At 40.4% G+C, this 20,612-nt stretch overlaps 1 protein-coding gene across 17 annotated transcripts in view; it reads left to right on the top strand.

Moving 5' to 3' along the window:
• Positions 1 to 20,612, top strand: part of DST (dystonin) — a 485,843-nt gene that overhangs the window by 443,764 nt on the left and 21,467 nt on the right. For all 17 annotated transcript variants that reach the window (XM_048845229.2, XM_075126480.1, XM_048845239.2 and 14 more), the window contains 8 exons: positions 1,794 to 1,964; positions 3,216 to 3,371; positions 3,602 to 3,808; positions 5,141 to 5,260; positions 9,758 to 9,927; positions 10,447 to 10,606; positions 11,853 to 12,047; positions 13,037 to 13,165. In XM_048845229.2, coding sequence (XP_048701186.2) covers positions 1,794 to 1,964; positions 3,216 to 3,371; positions 3,602 to 3,808; positions 5,141 to 5,260; positions 9,758 to 9,927; positions 10,447 to 10,606; positions 11,853 to 12,047; positions 13,037 to 13,165 — 1,308 coding nt within the window. The remainder of the gene's footprint in view (positions 1 to 1,793; positions 1,965 to 3,215; positions 3,372 to 3,601; positions 3,809 to 5,140; positions 5,261 to 9,757; positions 9,928 to 10,446; positions 10,607 to 11,852; positions 12,048 to 13,036; positions 13,166 to 20,612) is intronic.

The raw sequence follows: 20,612 nt of genomic DNA, 5'->3' as shown, positions 1-20,612 counted from the left end.
CAACCAGTAGAAGTTAGTTGAAAGGTGCCTTGATTTAATACCTCACTCCAAAGGATGGCATCTCTAGTAATGCATCATCTATGTAATGCATCTCTAGTAATGCATCATCTGTTATCCTGCATTGTTAACAGTGGATATGAGCCCAAGTCCTAATGTTTAACTTGAACTCATGATCTTCTAGCTCAACTGTGAGAGTGATACCTATCGATCTGTATATACTTAAACTATTATGTGTCGACCCAGTTTCCATTATAAATCCCTATTGTCATATGTTCATACTTTGACTGTAAGAATTGTGAAACAATATAAAATGTCTTTTCCCAGGAGTGATTTTTGTTTCAAAATGTGATAATTTGTTTTTGTATGTTTGTGAGATGGTAAACTATATGAGAATATTGCTTTTCCAGATTATTTATAGATGTGCACAAAAATAGCTTACTATTTTAGAATTGATTGTCGGAGACTAGAAGATAATGCAAAGTAAAACATGGTATTCTGAATAAAAGAAATACAAACACCCTAATAATTTTCTTTATAAACAGACTAGTATCCTTTCTGGGCCTGATCCAAAGCCTCACACTCCACATTTAAAATGGCTTCCTGTGTCTTTACCAGATCATTATATCTGTTATGGGTTGCTGTGTAAAATATATGAGTGACACATATATGTATATCATAAACAGGAAAGTAATAGAATATTTCACTTGAGGACTTCAAATTACAATTGAACCTTACAGCACCTATGTGAGATATATTTAGTGTTATCCTCATTTCTGCAGATTGAGAAAGTGAGAAACCGAGGCCAATTATTGTTGTTATTATTATTATTGATTATATCTTGCAACCTCCAAACCTGCCATTGTGTGATACAAACCGTGGCAATTTGTGACAAGTGATCATGTTTGTCACACCAAACCCCTTTTTTAAGGGCAAAGCCCTTTTTTTAAGGATGTGTATAAAATAAACTAGTTCAGCTGTGGGGGATAGAGAGGAGCAGGAACCCCAAAGCTGCCAGAGGATCATCTCCTCCTCCTCCTTCCCCACCAGCAGCTCCTGCTTCTTGTCCTGTGGAACTTTTGCCCTAGTTTGGGAGGGAGAATCTGCTCTGATGCAGCACATGTGTTACAGTCCAAGTGTGTTACACTTGAGGGGCCTATTATTAATTATTTGTATTGTGGTAGTGGCCCCGCTGTCATATGTATGCAGTGTTAGGAGAATAGGACCCTAAATATAAGTTGGTCAGAAAAGAAGAGTATGTGGTAGGTACAACTATGTTACTTATGCTGATATGGCATTCAGTAGATGTGCACAATTATATGCCTAGTGGGTGAAGAGAGGTGCAGAGAGTAGAAGATAAAGCAACCCTTCCACGCTGTCCAAACCCCTTTTGGGGATATGTTGGATTGCTTCAGGCCTCCTTAGGGTTCCAGGTGGCTTACTTATTGTGTTCCTGCTCCACACGTACTTTAAACAACAAGAGACCTAGCAAACCTTGCCCAGTGAGTTAAATGCATATGATATGTCTGCCAAACTTAGGACCTGAGTTAGGTCCTAAGTATATATATCCTGGAAAAAGCCTAAAAAATTATTGACGCCTCATGCAAATTCTCATTTCCTGAAGAATTGGGCTCTTTTTTTCTGATTTGGCCTTTTATGCATTATATATGCTTTCTGCCCTAATTTGAACAATAATGCCCCCAATATATAATTGATTTTAGATGCTAAACTTTTTTGAAGGGTATTGAATTCCTACCTGACTGATATTTATATTTCTTGTTTTTTCCTTAATATAGGAACTCTGTGCTGCCTTTGAAGCCAAAGAAGAGACGTACAAGTGTCTGATGCAAAAAGGCCAGCAGATGCTTGCAAGATGTCTAGGGTCTGTTGAGACAAATGTTGAGCAAGATATAAATAACTTAAAAGTAAAATGGGACTCAGTACAAACAAAACTCAGCGAAAGAAAGGTGTGTGCTTTAGAATAAGGATAGAAATGTAAATAACATATTAAGTACCTTAATGTTGAATGATTTCATATGTAGAATATCTATACTTGATAGCTGGGACCTGGAATTTTTTGATGTATGACAATGATTCAGATTTCACTAGTGCTTTGATCAGGAGTCATGGACCTACAGGATAATGATGTAACATCATTTGTGTGGTGGAAATCTGTTTGATAAAAATGTATGTAAGTATACTGGTACATATTTATTTTGCAGAGTGAGGATACTTCTGGTTTGTATTAGAGATCATAGATGTAAGAGAAGGAAAAGTCTGATTAGATCATCTTGTTAATCTCCCTGTCAGTGCAGGATTGTGGCATTAATTTTACTAGAGTTATGACCAGTATAGTTTTAAAGGTTTCCAGCAACTGGGCTTCTATCAATTGCTTTTGGAGACTATTTCTAACTTCACTACTTCTCAGCAGAATGATTTTATTGATATTAAGCATAAGTTTTCTTTTCCTAGTTTCATTTAGTTTTCATTACATCATGAACCATAGCGGAGTTGTTTTATCTCAGTCAAACTGTAAATAACATTCATTATTACAAACAGAGGTAGCCGCACGCAAATGAATAGCACTGACATAATTACAAAGAAAAATATAATTAACAAAATCAGCTTTAATTTAAAACAAAAATGTTTCTTAATGTGACTGTATAATGCAACGATATCAGAGTAATTAGTTTGCAGCGTGAGGCAGCCTCCTTAGGGCAAGTTATAGGGCTGAATGGAATGCTTGGCGAGCCCCACAATCTGATTAGCTGAACATCTCTGAATGCTTTTCTAATAGCTCATAAACATTCAAATGGCAAACCTAACAGCATGGCCTGATTCAGGCAATCAGACCAAAATCTGAACATTACGTTTGTTTCCTGAGTTCTGTCTTGAAACTTGTTAACTGTGTTGTTCCATTATGTGAACTGTTCAACACCAGGAGATGGGATGTTCTGGTGTATAGAAACACACCCTTGGAATTGGATATTGTGTTGTCTGCTCAGTCACCACAGTTCTGTGCCTATTTTTCCATTGTAACTCCTTTGCTATTCTTTATCTATATGCTGTTATTTTGAAATACAGAACACGTCAACGCTGAGTTGAAATAATATGACAAAAATAGGGGCTCTCTCCAAGATATATTCTATTAAAATGGTTTATTCAACAAAGGACCAATTAAACATTAGCTGTTACTAAATAACTATATTTCTTTATAGGCCAAACTGGAAGAAGCCCTGAATTTGGCTATGGAGTTCCACAACTCACTTCAAGACTTCATCAACTGGCTTACCCAGGCAGAGCAGACTTTGAATGTGGCTTCTCGGCCAAGTCTTATCTTGGACACTGTCTTGTTTCAAATTGATGAACACAAGGTATGTAAAGAAACAGATGTGTTGTGTTTTCCTCCAGCTCTTTGGAGGTACTGTATTAATGTCCAAAGCAACCCTGTAATGCTGTCACTCAGAAAATCTTTTTATGTCTTTTAAGATGTACTTTATAGTCTCTCCCACCAGAAAGTCCAGAACCACATCATTTTTTTTCCTGTGTTTGTTACGTGAGTGACCAGTGTAACATTTAAGTGTGGTTTTCTTCCTTTTGCAAGGTCTTTGCTACAGAAGTGAATTCTCACCGAGACCAGATCATAGAGCTGGATAAAACTGGAACCCATCTGAAATATTTCAGCCAGAAACAGGATGTTGTCCTTATTAAGAATCTGCTGATTAGTGTACAGAGTAGATGGGAAAAAGTGGTTCAACGCTTAGTGGAAAGAGGAAGAGCTTTGGACGATGCAAGGAAACGAACGAAACAGGTAATTTGACAGTTGTTCTACAGCTCTTTGAATTTAGCTCTAACTAAATCCAGACCCATGACGTATATGGTGCTTTAAAGCATTGTTAAGGAAGCCTGGAGTTAATGTAACAGAATCTATTAGCCTGAGCTAGCGGAGCCATTTCTGTGATTCAATCATAGAGCACTTCATTTGGAAGGTGAAAGCTTCACTTTCAACCCAGCAGCAACTTCTGTCAGCGATGTAATATAGTCTGTAAAGGAAGAGAGTTGCAGTATGGCTTCCAGATGTATAGTAGTGCCTTCTGCCTTCCAGAAGAAATTACAAAATCAACTTTTTTACTGGGAAGAGTGTGATGGACCCATTTCGGTATTAGAGAGCAAGATATTGTCCACTGTTTTCTTTTTAGTGGTGTGTTTTACCCTAATAATGTTTAATTCTCCCTGCCCTTATATTGACCGCTGTAACAATATCTTCTGTCTGGCAAGGACACTCTTCTGACTTACTGTGAGGAAGAACTTAAGAAATGGGAATGCTCATACATAATTCACCTCTCCAGGAATTGGTCATTTAATCTCTGATTCATATGTCCCTCAGCAAGGGACATATGTGATAGATGGGGAAGTGGAGTTTAGTGTGTTTAAATTTCAACAGGGAAGTGTTTGTTTACTTTATTGAAATGGAGTCGTGTCCATGATCACAAGCCAAGACACATTCCTGTGTTAATTGTTGCCACCACACAACTGGGATGACACAAACTGTTAGATGTAATAAATTGTGCAATCCTATAATAAAATACCATTTATTTTCAAATAACGTCTCTCTCACTCACACTCTCTCTCTCACAGACACACACACACACAAATCTGCAGGAAGATGTATGGTCGAGGGAGAATACTTTGCAGAGCTGGTCACAGTGACTCCCAGACAATCAGAAAGCAGAAACAATATCGGGAGATGGAGAGTAGTATAACAGTATAGCTGAGTGCTGACATCAAGAGCCAGGTCCCCAGCCCCGACCAGTGCAGGGCCCAAATGGATGGAAAGGGATTCTAATTGTTCTATGCTCCCACTCCTTGGCCAGCTGGGTGAGGAGACAGACCGATGTCAGGGAAAGGAAACAAAAACAGGGATTTTCTGTACAATCAAGAAGATTTAGTACAGGCAGCTCAGAAGAAGTGGGGGCCATGAAGAGAGGACGTCTCCTTGGATTTGCTCCTTGATTGCACCTCTCTCTAGCAGCTGGTCACACTCTGGCCCTGAGATGGCATGTCAGGTTTTAATCTTTTCTGAATATTTTATGTACTAACATGTTTATACATTTGTGTGAATCCAAGTCATGCTTTTCCACAGTTCCATGAAGCCTGGAACAAACTTATGACATGGTTGGAAGAGTCAGAAAAGTCATTGGATTCAGAGCTCGAAATTGCAAATGATCCAGACAAAATAAAGTTGCAGCTTACACAGCATAAGGTAAGTCATGAATGATGAAATGCAGGATGTCCAAGTCCAATGGCAGGAAAGTCTATCAAGCCTGTACTGTTTAATCAGCAGAGAGCAATAGATTTATGGCTTTGCTATGCTGAAATGTTTGCCAGCATCAAATTAAAATGCTGGCTCATTTCCAGATGGAAAAATTAGTGGGAACGAGAAGGGCTCTTCCCAGTCACTGTTCATCTCTGGAGAAGAAGTTAACTGTGAAGAGGAAAGACAAAATAATAGAGAACCATGGAAACTGTCAACAAAGAGAGAGAGAAATATTTGATGAAAAAGGAAAATATCCAAAGAGATTATAGTATATGCTTCTTTGGTCTTTAAAATCACAGTTACCAAAATTACAGTTACCAACAAATTGCTTTGATGTGTATTGTGTTAGGATGATTTAAAATCTGCTTTTCACATTTTAGGATTCCCTCAAAAGTAAGAAATACTCTTGTATTTTGACTGGCAAATCCTTCATATGTCAAGTAGAAAGATTAGTTAAATAATTTGAAAAGCATCAAGTACAATGGAATTGACAGTAACAAGGGTGAAATGTGTAAGAGTAGGAGAGAGAACTCTCTCTGCTTGGGAACCACAGCTCTGAAACTCCTTTCAACAAACCCAGCTGCTTTCAGCTGTAAATGTAAATCTCACCTGATTGATTTGGCTTTTCCATAACTAATAATAGTAAGGTGAAAGGGAAAAAAATCAACTTCAGTCCCCACAAAAGACAGAAAAATCCCTGAGGAAATCTTTACTTTGACTTTATTTTTTAAACAGCCCAGGTAACATGATGATGGGCATTGCATGGATGGATGGTAGAATCCTCTAACGTAAAGTTGTGTGGAAAAGTTTAACTTGGAAGAATTTTCTCAGCAATAAAGGCATGCTTGTGACTGTAGGACAGTTGGTTTTTCTGCAGTGTTGATATAGAATTGTCCTGCTCTTTTAAACTATTTCCATGGTGTTCCCCAGCCACTGCTATTCCTTTGTTCCACATGGTGTTCTCAAGAGATTGCACCTCCACATTTCCGCCCTTAGTCTAGCTCCTTATAATGATCGCTTTATATCCCCTTAAAGTCCTTGCACTATACTATTGTGTTTGTTTTCCCCTACAGTCTCCAATTCATTTTTTTATCCTCTCTTATTTTCCATGATAGCTTAAGCTTTGCATATCAACATGGAAAATATTTTCCTTTACTTTTAGAAAGTTGGCAGCGTGTCAAGCAACACTGGCTTTACCTTCATTTGCTCTTGAAAGCTTCAGCTAAACTTGTGCTAATGTTCTTGCTAGTTCTGCATTTTAGTATGCTCTGGGGTTTGCTATAGTTGCCAAAATTTAAAATCATATAGAATTAGAGCAAAATGCAGGCATTATGATCATCCTTTTTGCCTGTTCTGATCACATCATCCCCCTACGAATCCCTCCACTGCTATCCTTCTCCACATCATCAAGTTCAAACTTCTTTTGGTGTCCTTCAAGGCCCAATGTAACTGCCCCTCCTACTTCCCTGCTCATGTCTTTTATTGGGTTGTCTGCCATCCCTCTCCTCTCCACCAGTGAAACTACCCTCCATGTCCTATTTGTCTGTTTCTCCCACAAATAATATGGCACCTCTTTCATGTCTCCACCTGGTGGGCAAACTCACTACCCTCCTTATTTAAATGCCTCCTTCAAGTCCCCCTTCTTCCAAAATGCCTACAAGAAACTAGCTGCCTAAGTCATCTGCTTATTAATTTTATTTAAATCTTATGAATCACATCTATGATGAGGGATGGAGTGCAGTGTGGCATACAAACACTGTGATTGAAGCTGGCAATTGTTTTGGAGGCTAGTGAGGGATATAAATGATAGAAGGAGGACAGGAGATGATTTCAGTGTGTTTAATCATCAAGAAAAACAAAAAATTCAACCAAATTTGTATTTAATAAGCCAGGTGCCTCTCATCATCCTGCATTTCATCCTGCTCATATGTTGTCTCTTTCCTCCCATCCGAAGTCTGTCTTTGTCTTTTCAGACCAGGAATCTGTGAGCCAGCCTTTTCTTGTTCTACTTAGTTAATGATATTATTATCTGAACTGATGGTGTGCACTGAAGTTGTGTGTGTGTTGTCTGCAATAACTCTGCTTCACTGTTTGCCAGGTTATCACTGCAAAAAAATTAATAATAATAAAACTCCCCACAACATCCCCCACGATAAAATGTTCTCTCTCTCTCTCATATATTTATTTATGTTGCCAGGGATTTTGATGGTTATTCATGGTCTGTTTATTAGTTATTTTTTTCTCCTTTGTATATTATTTTTAGAAGTCAGAGATGGAAAAACCGTATTAGGTCATCCAGTCCATCCTTGACCTAATGCATATTTATTCCTTACATGATTTGGCTCGCTTAACCTGTGAATATAAGTACCAATCTGCCATGGAAAGAAAGTACTGTAGATAATTAAATATTGAAGGTTTCATTCACCGATCTACAGTTAATATCTGAGGTGACTTAAACCATGGGCTAAAAAACTGCTCTCAGTTACACCTCAGTGAAATCAAGTGAAAGTGGAATTTGGCATTATTTATCTAGGCTAACCCTGGAAGAATGAATTAATTAAAACCTTTTGTTCATCTCTGACTCCACTTTTACTGTATAGTCTTTCTCTGGCAGCTATTTCATTTTGTCTGTTTGTGAAAATCAAGCAACACTACATATGTAGCGCTGGGTGATTAACAGCCCCCACCAAAGAAAATATAAATTCACGAACAGTTTAAACTATTTTTTAAAATTTCATATGAAAAGGAGCTTTTTTATTCAGAGTTTTTTGTCTCCCTCATACTTCCCCTCCACTTTGAAAGTACTTTGAAAAGATCTTAGTTTATCCTAGGGAAAGATTGTGTGTGTGTGTACAAGATTGTTTCTCAAAGGGTGCAGGTAGACTACTTCAGGTTTCTTAAGGGGTGGAAAAAGAAAGGGAGATGAAATATTAAATTATAAAATAAATGCAGCGGTAGGGCCATGACCTTGATTTCTTTGTGAACCCCAATTTGCCACTGTCATCCAGGAGAGTTTGGGTGTTGACGGAAGGTACACAACAGGACCTTCCAGTAGGGGGTTTGAATATGAGACTTCAGAACTTGGTGGACTGTTACATCCAGGTTGAGTAGTGTACAAAGCTCAAGTCAGCAGTGACTACAGGGCTTTCTCCCTATCCTTTTCTGTGTTCTGAGAACGTCTGGTTCATATCATACTTAGTAGTAATTCCATAAGGAAAGTTGTAGCATTATTTCTATTGTAGGCCCAGATTAGATTCTCTTTCAACAAGCTCTGCCCAAAAGCTCTTTTTGGTTTGTGATTCTCTTGACACAGAAAATTTGTTTGATTTTGAAGGTGTGAGTTTAATGAACCACAGCCCCTCATTTGTCACTGTTTGTCCATACATAATTCAAAAAGGCATGGGTTAAAACATAATCATCTAACTGATTTTAAACCTTGCTGCTGTCAGAAAATTGCTGGAGAGCGTTGTGGGATCTTTTGGCAGTCTCCTTTTAGTTAATTATTTACTATGATGTTCTATTAACCGTTGTGGGGTACCAGGTGATTTGCATTTGCCCATGTTCCTTTGCTGGTGGCAAGACATTGCCAACTGCAGAATGCAGCTCAATAGAGAAGGCACAGTCAATACTGACCAATCTGATGGGAGCTTTAATCAGGTCTCACAGTCCTTCTTAGTCCCTTACTCACAGACCTGCCACCAAAAGGCATAATTCCCAGCCTAAACGACATTATTCAGATTCCACTCGTCTTTCCAAGGGGCCTGTGTCTGCACTTCCTTTGCACACAGAACTCCCAGTGACGATTCTCTGGATCAAATGACCGCAAGATTAGGCCCTTTTATGTTAAGAACTTTGCATCTCTGGAGCCCATATCCTCCAGTCTGGACAAGATACGCTGGGCTAATGAACCCCTTTGCAGCCCCTGGATCCAGTCTACATGAGCCTGGGCCCTCAACACAAATTAGTGCAGATAGAGTAATGCTCTATTTTAATCCCTCTGTCCATACTCCCGAAGGGTTGTTCCAGATAGCAGGGTTACTCTGGTCATTCCCCTTTCCTTGTGCTGAGGGATAGGAAGGTGGTGGTGTAGCAATTGCTATGGCCAGCTCTGCTATGGCCAGTTCAGGAGGAATCCTCAAGGGGTTAGTTAAATCAGATTTCAGGCTGTTCATGCTTGCAGAACAGTACAGAGGAGCTAGAGCAGGGGAAAGGATCTGGCTCCAGACCTCTAGTACTTTAAGCTTCATCATAACACTAGCAGACCAGAAATCTTTTAATTTCACTTGCATTTTAATATGATTTATGGGAGATATAAAGATTTTCTTACAGTGTCATTTATAAATGTATTTATTGGTTCAAAAATTATATGAAAAGAAAGAATTAGCGAAAGCTCACGAGTACCTAGTACTATACAGGTGTTTACTTTTCCTTCTACTCCTACAGGAGTTCCAGAAATCTCTTGGAGCCAAACATTCTGTGTATGACACCACAAACAGGACTGGACGCTCCCTCAAAGAGAAAACCTCTCTGGCGGATGACAATTTGAAACTGGACGATATGCTGAGTGAGCTCAGAGACAAATGGGATACGATCTGTGGAAAATCTGTGGAAAGGTAAAATGAAAGGCCAAGTTTCCTTGTTTTAAAGGAGACTTGCAGAGATAAAGAAGAGGGGGTTGTGTTCTTTTTGTGCTTCTCTATGCTGAATAAAGAGGAACAGAAGTTGCTTGTTTGGAGTCTTTTAAATGGGGGAGCACAAGCACTGCTCCTTCCTAGTATTCCTGGTGTTCTGGTCACCTCAAAGGGAAAGATGGGCTGGGAGATGGCCTTGCTTTTCCCCGGCACCAGGCACCCTTGCTGAGGGGAAATGCACTAAAGTGAGCTCTACTCTGCATCCTTTCAAGAGGTGGTGCAATGTGTATGCTCTCCTTGCATTCCAGGGAGCTCTGAGAAGCCATGCCCATCCTTCCTCTCCCCACAGACTCCCACAGTGACCCTACGGGTTTTTTTTCTTTCACTAGCTGCTGAAAAAAATCGTTATCTATTAGCGACTGTTGGATGCTGTCAGTTATATTGCAGGTTTCCTTAATGAATGTGATTGATTTTTTTCTTAGTGGTTTTTTTTTCCCCCAGACAAAACAAACTGGAGGAAGCCCTGTTATTTTCAGGACAATTTACTGATGCTCTGCAGGCTCTCATCGACTGGCTATATAAAATTGAACCTCAGTTAGCAGAAGATCAGCCAGTGCATGGAGACATCGATTTGGTGATGAACCTGATTGACAATCACAAAGTAATTACAAAAATATTTTTCTAATTATTATTAATTAATATCAGACTGTGGGCAGCTACTTCAATATAATTTTTATTTGGTCCTTCTGTAATTGTAAAAAGAAATGTTTTCTTAGAATCTGAAGAGAACCATTTAACCTGGAATGTTTGGACATCACAAAGCTGCTGACTACAATGGAAAATGCTATGAAATCAGCACTATTAAGTGCTACCGAGGCTCGATCCACTGTAGCTTGGAGAGGGGTTTTGTGAAGTGAAGCTTGACGTGGATCCAGGACATAGCCAGTGAATCTGTCACTCTGCAGGCCCGGCCCAGCCCAGCGCTATGGTGGAAAAAGCTGCTGTGGAGGCCGTTGTAATCCAATCATTGTAGCTGTGGTGCAGTTGAGTGTGGAATGATTCCATTCCCTTCACATCAGCCACCATTGTGTCCCATTGTCAGAAGTCTGTTTACTCAGACTTTGGGCAGAGGAGAAAATATCTGGCCCTCGCATAAGAGATGTATCTTAGAAACATAGACATGTGTGTCCTGGAACCAATGCTGCAGTCACATTGTGCCCTTTAACTAATATATCAGTAGTAATGCAGTGCACTGTAATTGTCATATCATGTAAAAGGGTCTTGAAAGTGGATATTTTTCCAGCTGTGAACCTGAACATGCAATCACTTAAATATGTGACATAATCTATAGTCCATCCAGTCAAATTACCAGATGGACTTTTATTTATATTTTACTATTTTAACCCTGCTTCTTGATGTGCACTTTATCTGACTGCACTGTGATTTGGGACATTCATCATTGCACATTCATCATTGTGTCAGTGAATCGATTGCTTTGAAGGGCTTAAAGCCCGTATGTTAAGGTGACCATCTTTTTGTGCATCGCAGTGGGTCAGGTAGTTCAGAGGGTCTAACTACAAATATACTTCCATGTTTCACGAGGCTAGACAACTTTTTCAGGTTGAGTGAGCCTTTTTGCCAGTGTAAATGAGCCAGTGTTGAAGCGTAGAGGGTTTTCTTGCAGAAAATGTGCAAAAATATGGAGCCATTTAACCCCAGTTGAGAAGAAAGCCAAATGTAGGGTGTAAAAATCTTAATGTGTGCATTTTAGAATGTTTAGATTGAGGTATTTTCTGTGAAACTAAACCCTACTTTAGTCTTCTCCATATCCCCACTAACTAGGTCACACATGAGACACTGAAGCCATGATAAATTGAACATGTTAAATGTGTGTGCGTGGTCCCCAGGTCTTCCAGAAGGAGCTGGGGAAGAAGACAAGCAGTGTCCAGGCTCTGAAACGCTCTGCTCGAGAACTCATAGAAGGCAGTCGTGATGACTCCTCCTGGGTAAAGGTCCAAATGCAGGAGCTAAGCACTCGCTGGGAGACTGTCTGTGCCCTGTCCGTATCCAAGCAAACGCGACTGGAACAGGCCCTCCATCAGGTAAAAAGGCTAGGAGAAGCAGAGAGAAAACAGACAAATATACTGCTTGAAAACTTAATGTTATAATTAAGAAAATGGTCAAAAAAATTCAAATATTTTTTTCCCCAATTTTATACTTTTTCACTACAGGGTAGGTTGTGCCTTTTCTTCTTTTTTCTTATTATTATTATACTGGGTTAGCACCTGGGAGCCCCAGTCATGGACCAGGGCCCCCATTGTACAAACAACCAGCAAAAAGAGACTGTCTGCCCCAAAGACGTTACAATCTAAATAAAGCCTTTTAGGCACAGCCCTGAGTAAGGGCTGGTGTGGAGATGCCCCACCACAGAGGACGCTTAAGTGGGAAATCATACATTCACTCCTTGAGCGTCCTGGTGCTCAAGAGGGTGCATCCTTTAGCAAGGGACAGCTTGTTCTCACTGTGTGCCAAGCCCACTGTACCCACTGCCTTCTTTGGGGTAATATGTTCCCCCAGGGAGCTCAAAAGAAGTAGTAATGTGCTACCTCTAACCCAGGGACTATGAATAGAGGTAGTCTTTATACGGGGTGCCCACGGATGGGCTCTCCTTGTCCTCTCTACCCACATAAGACTTACTCTGTTAATTTTTCTTAAGTAATGATTAAGGCTACTCAGAAAGTATCATTCCCATCTCTCCAGCTGATACATGAAAACACCTCCTTTGGCATTTTTCAGAATGAAGGCATGACATTCTGAGATGAGCTGCACATACACTATAAATCAGAAGGTTAACGGCATGAACAGGCTTTTAGGCTTCCTACAATTTTTGAGATGCATGAGACATTTTTACAGTCATGGAAATGTAGTGCTGTATATCATTGACTTTTTAATGGAAAGTTAATGTGCCTGTACTGCTACATGATGAATGACTCCAAAGCTGGACTCAGCTTCATTGTTCAGGGGAAGAATCCAAAGCCGAGTGATTTCTGTCAGATTCCCTCAGAAAGGGCTGTGGTTTTTTTCTTAACAGGCAGAGGAATTTCACTCTGTTGTGCATGTTCTTCTGGAGTGGCTGGCTGAGGCAGAGCAGGCCCTTCGTTTCCATGGCATCCTTCCAGATGATGAAGAGGCTCTGCGGACACTAATAGATCAGCACAGGGTAAGTAAGATAATGGAGAGGATGCTGACTGCTGGACTTGATTTACTGAAAGGAAATAAAATGAAACAAAGCAAAGTATCTCTAGTATAATCACGTCCTGCAACAAGACTTGTTTTCTAGAATAAGAAATTAAAAGTTCTGTAAATTTGAGGGTTCAACACCCATTTTTAGTTCAGGCTATCTGTCTATCAGGGTAACATCTCACTAGGCTTTTAAGCCATTTTGTCTTACTAAGAAAATAATGCAAAAAATTGCATTTTTAAAGGAGTTGTTTAAAATTAGAGACTGGTTCAAAAACTGTCTTGCAAGCAATGTAATTTGGTAAGCTTTGTTGATAGGCTGTTTTAATACCAACAGTGTAGCTGTTCTCCTAGCAATTCTGAGTGAAACCACCATACACTGTTTTTGTCAAGGTCATCTATATATGTCATCAACATGACGTATTCAGCCATTAACCTTCTGTCATGATGAAACACCATGTTGACATGCTTCTCATGCATTAGGTATTGAAATATTACAGTGACAAAGATACTGGAGATGTTAGGTTACAAGTCATCAAACTGGATTTCAACTAATGAAATGTGAAAATAACTAAGTTAATGACACAGCTAAGGAAAAATTCAGGAGCATATCTCTTCCCATTGAGAAAGTTACCTCCCAAAAAACCAAAACACCTTCCATGCAGTTGTAGTAGTAATAATAATAATAGCAGCAATAATAATAAAAACTTGTGTGCAGTTAACATGAGAACATAAGAATGGCCACTCTGGGTCAGACCAACGGTGCATGTAGCTCAGAATTCTGTCTTCCAACAGTGGACAATGCCAGATGCTTCAAAGGGAATGAACAGAACAGGGCAATTATCGAGTGATCCATCCCCTGTCATCCAGCCCCAGCATCTGGCAGTCAGAGGCTTAGGGACACCCAGAGCATGGGGTTGCATCCCTGACCATCTTAGCTAAAAGCCATTGGTGGACCTATCCTCCAGCAACTTGTATGGATTTATATGGTGGCATTATGATATTTTCTCTGGTATTATGTATCCCTTTCCTAATGGTTCCTAAAATTCAGTTAACTTTTTTGACTGCCCCGTACATGGACAAGTTTCAGAGTAGCAGCCATGTTAGTCTGTATCCGCAAAAAGAAAAGGAGTACTTTTGGCACCTTAGAGATTAACAAATTTATTTGAGCATAAGCTTTCGTGAGCTACAGTTTACTTCATTGGATGCAAGCAGTGGAAAATACAGTGGGGAGATTTTATATCCACAAAGAGCATGAAACAATGGGTGTTAACATACACACTGTAATGAGAGTGATCAGGTAATCGAGTGATGTCGGAGAACACTTCAATCTCTCTGGTCACTCGATTACAGACTAAAAGTCGCAATTCTTCAACAAAAAAACTTCAAAAACAGACTCCGAGAGACTGCTGAATTGGAATTAATTTGCAAACTGGACACCATTACGTTAGGCTTGAATAAAGACTGGGAGGGGATGGGTCATTACACAAAGTAAAACTATTTCCCCATGTTTATTCCGCCCTCTACTGTTCCTCACATGTTCTTGTCAACTGCTGGAAATGGCCCACCTTGATTATCACTACAAAAGGTTTTTTTTCCTCTCCTGCTGGTAATAGCTCACCTTACCTGATCACTCTCGTTACAGTGTGTATGGTAACACCCATTGTTTCATGTTCTCTGTGTATATAAAATCTTTCCACCGTATGCATCCGATGAAGTGAGCTGTAGCTCACAAAAGCTTATGCTCAAATAAATTTGTTAGTCTCTAAGGTGCCACAAGTACTCCTTTTCTTCCAGCACATTGAGCGGATGTTTTCATAGAACTGTCCACAATGACCCCCAAGATCTTTTTCTTGAATGGTAGCAGCTAATTTAGTATGTATACATTTTGTATGGATATTTGGGATTATGTTTTCCAATGTGCATTACTTGCATTCATCAACACTGAATTTCATCTCCCATTTTGTTGCCCAGTCACCTAGCTTTTTGAGATCCCTTTGTAACTCTTTGCAGTCTGCTATGGACTTAACTATCTTGAGTAATTTTCTATCGTCTGCAAATTTTACCACTTCAGTGTTTACCATTTTTCCATATCACTTATGAATATGTTGAACAGCACTGGTTCCAGTAGAGATCCTTGGGAGACCCCTCTATTTAGCTCTCTCGTGTCTGAAAAATGACCATTTATTCCTAACTTTTGTTTCCTATCTTCTAAGTACTGATCCATGAGAGGACCTTCCCTCATATCCCATGACTGCTTACTTTGCTTGAGAGCCTTTGGACAAAGTATAGTGTACTTTGACTTTCAGAAAGCCTTGTGAAAGGCTTTCTGAAAGTCAAAGTACACTATATCCACTGGTTCACCCACATGTTTGTTGACCCTCTCAGATAACTCTAATAGATCAGGGAGGCATGATTTCTCTGTACAAAAGCCATGTTGATCTTCCCCAACAAATCATGTTTATCGATGTGTCTGATCATTCTGTTTTTTGCTATAGTTTCAACTAATTTGCCTGACACTTTAGTTAGGCCACGACAGGAATGATAATAGTAATGTAATGTAATAGTAATGTATTTCTTGACTACTGTGAGGGAGAAAATTGTAACAAAACTTCCATACAACTGAGGGTGCAAAAAAAGCATCATGTTTTTACCACTCCTTGTGGATGCTGGTATCAGCTAACAGGGCATGACTGTCTAACTATGCATAACTCAAGAATCCTCAGAGTATCCTGACTTCAATCAAACAGTTCTCATGGCATCCACATGTAGTATCTGTCCCTTCTAGTGCCTGTCATCACCACTGGCAGCATGCCTTGTTCACTGTTGTGCTGCCACTGGTTCCCTTACTGTGCCTGTTTACTGCTTTCCCACCTGAAGGATCTTCAACACAGGAGGGAAAGTTTCAACAACTGCCACTGAGTTGTGTGGCAATTTGCAACTTAATTTGGGGCCACTGGGAATTTAGTGCTTTGTGCTGTGGCTCCCTAGCTCCATCCTCCTCTCTCTGGCCATACCTTCCCCACATATGTCACCATTCATTCATAGAATCATAGAATTGCAGGGTTGGAAAGGACCTCAGGAGGTCATCTAGTCCAACCCCCTGCTCAAAGCAGGACCAATCCCCAACTAAATCATCCCAGCCACGGCTTTGTCAAGCCTGACCCTAAAAACTTCTAAGAAAGGAGATTCCACCGCCTCCCTAATTAACCCATTCCAGTGCTTCACCACCCTCCGAGTGAAAAAGTTTTTCCTAATATCCAACCTAAACCTCCCCCACTGCAACTTGAAACCATTACTCCTCGTTTTGTCATCTGCTACCACTGAGAACAGTCTAGATCCATCCTCTTAGGAACCCCCTTTCAGGTAGCTGAAAGCAGCTATCAAATCCCCCCTCATCCTTCTCTTCCGCAGACTAAACAATTCCAGTTCCCTCAGCCTCTCCTCATAAGTCATGTGTTCCAGTCCCCTAATCATTTTTGTTGCCCTCTGCTGGACGTTTTCCAATATTTTCAAATCCTTCTTGTAGTGTGGGGCCCAAAACTGGACACGGTACTCCAGATGAGGACTCACCAATGTCGAATAGAGGGGAATGATCACGTCCCTTGATCTGCTGGCAGTACCCCTACTTATACATCCCAAAATGCCATTGGCCTTCTTGACAACAAGGGCACACTGTTGACTCATATCCAGCTTCTTGTTCACTGTAACCCGTAGGTCATTTTCTGCAGAACTGCTGCCTAGCCATTTGGTCCCTAGTCCGTAGCGGTGCATAGGATTCTTCCGTCCTAAGTGCAGGACTATGCACTTGTCCTTGTTGAACCTCATCAGATTTCTTTTGGCCCAATCCCAAATTTGTCTCGGTCCCTCTGTATCCCATCCCTACCCTCCAGCGTATCTACCTCTCCTCCCAGTTTAGTGTCATCTGCAACCTTCCTGAGGGTGTAATCCACGCCATCCTCCAGATCATTAATTAAGATACTGAACAAAACCGGCCCCAGGATCGACCCTTGGGGCACTCCACTTGATACCAGCTGCCAACTAGACATGGAGCTATTGATCACTTCCCGTTGAGCCCGACAATCTAGCCAACTTTCTTTCCACCTTATAGTTCATTCATCCAGCCCATACTTCTTTAACTTGCTGGCAAGAATACTGTGGGAGACCATGTCAAAAGCTTTTCTAAAGTCAAGGAACAACACGCCCACTGCTTTCCCCTCATCCACAGAGCCAGTTATCTCATCATAGAAGGCTATTAGAATAGTCAGGCATGACTTTCCCTTGGTGAATCCATGCTGACTGTTCCTGATCACTTTCCTCTCCTCTAAATGCTTCAGAATTGATTCCTTGAGGACCTGCTCCATGATTTTTCCAGGGACTGAGGTGAGGCTGACAGGCCTGTAGTTCCCCAGATCCTCCTCCTTCCCTTTTTTAAAGATGGACACTACATTAGCCTTTTTCCAGTTGTCCGGAACCTCCCCCGATCACCATGATTTTTCAAAGATAATGGCCAATGGCTCTGCAATCACATCCGCCAACTCCTTTAGCACTCTTGGATGCAGCTCATACAGCCCCATGGACTTGTGCTTGTCCAGCTTTTCTAAATAGTCCCGAACCACTTCTTTCTCCACAGAGGGCTGGTCACCTCCTCCCCATGCTGTGCTGCCCAGTGCAGTAGTCTGGGAGCTGACCTTGTTCGTGAAGACAGAGGCAAAAAAGCATTGAGTACGTATGCTTTTTCCACATCCTCTGTCACTAGGTTGCCTCCCTCATTCAGGAAGGGGCCCACACTTTCGTTTACTTTCTTCTTCTTGTTAACATTCCTGAAGAAACCCTTCTTGTTACTCTTAACATCTCTTGCTAGCTGCAACTCCAAGTGTGATTTGGCCTTCCTGATTTCACTCCTGCATGCCTGAGCAATATTTTTATACTCTTCCCTGGTCATTTGTCCAATCTTCCACTTCTTGTAAGCTTCTTTTTTGTGTTTAAGATCAGCAAGGATTTCACTGTGAAGCTAAGCTGGTTGCCTGCCATATTTACCATTCTTTCTACACATCGGGATGGTTTGTTCTGGTAACCTCAATAAGGATTCTTTAAAATACAGTCAGCTCTCCTGGACTTCTTTCCCCCCCATGTTATTCTCCCAGGGGATCCTGCCCATCCGTTCCCTGAGGAAGTCAAAGTCTGCTTTTCTGAAGTCCAGGGTCCATATTCTGCTGCTCTCCTTTCTTCCTTGTGTCAGGATCCTGAACTTGACCATCTCATGGTCACTGCCTCCCAGGTTCCCATCCACTTTTGCTTCCCCTACTAATTCTTCCCGGTTTGTGAGCAGCAGGTCAAGAAAACCTCTGCCCCTAGTTGGTTCCTCCAGCACGTGCACCAGAAAATTGTCCCCTACACTTTCCAAAAACTTCCTGGATTGTCTGTGCACCGCTGTATTGCTCTCCCAGCAGATATCAGGGTGATTGAAGTCTCCCATGAGAACCAGGGCCTGCGATCTCGTAACTTCCATTAGATGCCGGAAGAAAGCCTCGTCCACCTCATCCCCCTGGTCCGGTGGTTTATAGCAGACTCCCACCACGACATCACCCTTGTTGCTCACACTTCTAAACTTAATCCAGAGACTCTCAGGTTTTTCTGCAGTTTCATACTGGCGCTCTGAGCAGTGCCATTAATGCCATGGAAGGGCTGCCAGCTGCTTTTCTGGTATCTTTGAGGGAGTGAAGTATGCCTGTTATCTGCCTGTCCTCTCTAGCTGCTCCAAATGGTTCCCTTTTGGTTTTTTTGCTCTCCTCTGTGAAATCCTGATCCTGCTGAAGTCAGTGTCAAAACCCCAATTGATTTTAATGGGGCCTGCATGTCATCCTGTGCCACTAGACTAATAAAATAATTCCCACAAAAAATAAAACTTAGCTAAGATATAGTTAAGATTGCTAAGTCCACTCTAAGAGAAAATGTACCATTAATCACATTATTTTTTGTAAAAAAAAGAATAAACATTGAAACTATGGAGTTCACAATCTAAGAACAATTCTGACAGCATCCTTAATACCCGATGCCCACATTAATAAATTGAAAAAATTCTCACAAGGTAGCACAGTACACTTTTGGGCTCACCAGAGTTACTGTTCTCCAAACGTTAATAACCAATTTTCAAATGCCACTTTCCGATGAGAGGTTAGGAAGGAAGGGGCTTATACAGCAGCTCTCACTGCAGCCTTAACCAGGGGGCTTCAACCAGTGCCTTCATAATAAAAAATACCGTAACGGTTTTAGAGCTGCTTACTTAGTCTCGTTAGATGTTACTTTACTGGGGGGTTAGATTCAATCTTTTAATTACTGTCTATTGGTGATGATGTAAATTTCAAATATGTACCTAAGTACCTAATTTGTCTCCTAAACTTGGTATAAAGAAAAGAAGTACTTGTGGCACCTTAGAGACTAACAAATACTTGGTATATGTGTTGTACCAATTAATATTGCAAAGGATGACTTGCTTTTGAAATCTGTATAGCATTACCATTTGTGTTATACATTGTTAATTTGATCATGAGTGTGATATCTCCAATGTATATATGAAATTTTTAGGAGAAAAGATGAAAGGTAGGTAAGTGTGGTATGTTACATAAATTTAAAACATCATCTCTCTTCCATCTGTGTTGCTACAATATTATCCCAAATCACTTATTAGATTATAATGACTGCATTATTGAGGTAAATGTTAAATGTGTCCTTTATTCACAATGCATGTTATAATTCCTGTAAAATGATTTTAATACCTTTGTATCGAGCCACATATTGAAAGCTTTTCATTTTTAGGCATTTAACCTCAAAGGTCCATTTTTATGTCCCACTATTTAGCTTTTTTTTTGAAAACTGTACATGATTTAATGAAGGGTACATGTCACAGCCAATTCAAGTTTTCTACCACTCATCACAGTGTCTGGGGACGAAGAGGTACAGTAGGTTAATGCACTACATTAGGTAATAAAAAATATGAATTTGCTCTCAATCTGTCTCTAGTGTATCACTAAATGACCACAGAGTTCAGCACAGCTTGGGGAAGCTCAGTATTCCAAACATCTAGGCTGTTGCAGATCAGAGTTTTGAGGTTCGTTTATAGAGTTGTGTAGGGAAGGTTGCATTATGTTTGCCAATATTCTGCCTGGCTCTTGCCAATGCTGCCAGTTTCTCAGTGTAACAAATACTAAAATACACTGTATATATACAGAAACCATTTTGAGCTGAAATTGCAAGAATAGCTCACAGGATTTCAACACAACCAGACTGGAAACATAACTCTGATTTGGTCTTAGAGTCATATACTTGTTTAACTTAATCCAGATTCAGGTACTGCCTACTCTGCCCAAATCAAGTCTAACTACACAATCTGCAAGTTTCAGGAGGTAATTAGAAATTGACAAGAA

Source organism: Caretta caretta, chromosome 3 (assembly GCF_965140235.1).
Source record: "Caretta caretta isolate rCarCar2 chromosome 3, rCarCar1.hap1, whole genome shotgun sequence".
Lineage (NCBI taxonomy): Eukaryota > Metazoa > Chordata > Testudines > Cheloniidae > Caretta > Caretta caretta.
Note: the sequence above shows the minus strand (reverse complement) of the source record. Positions and strands in the feature narration are given on the sequence as shown.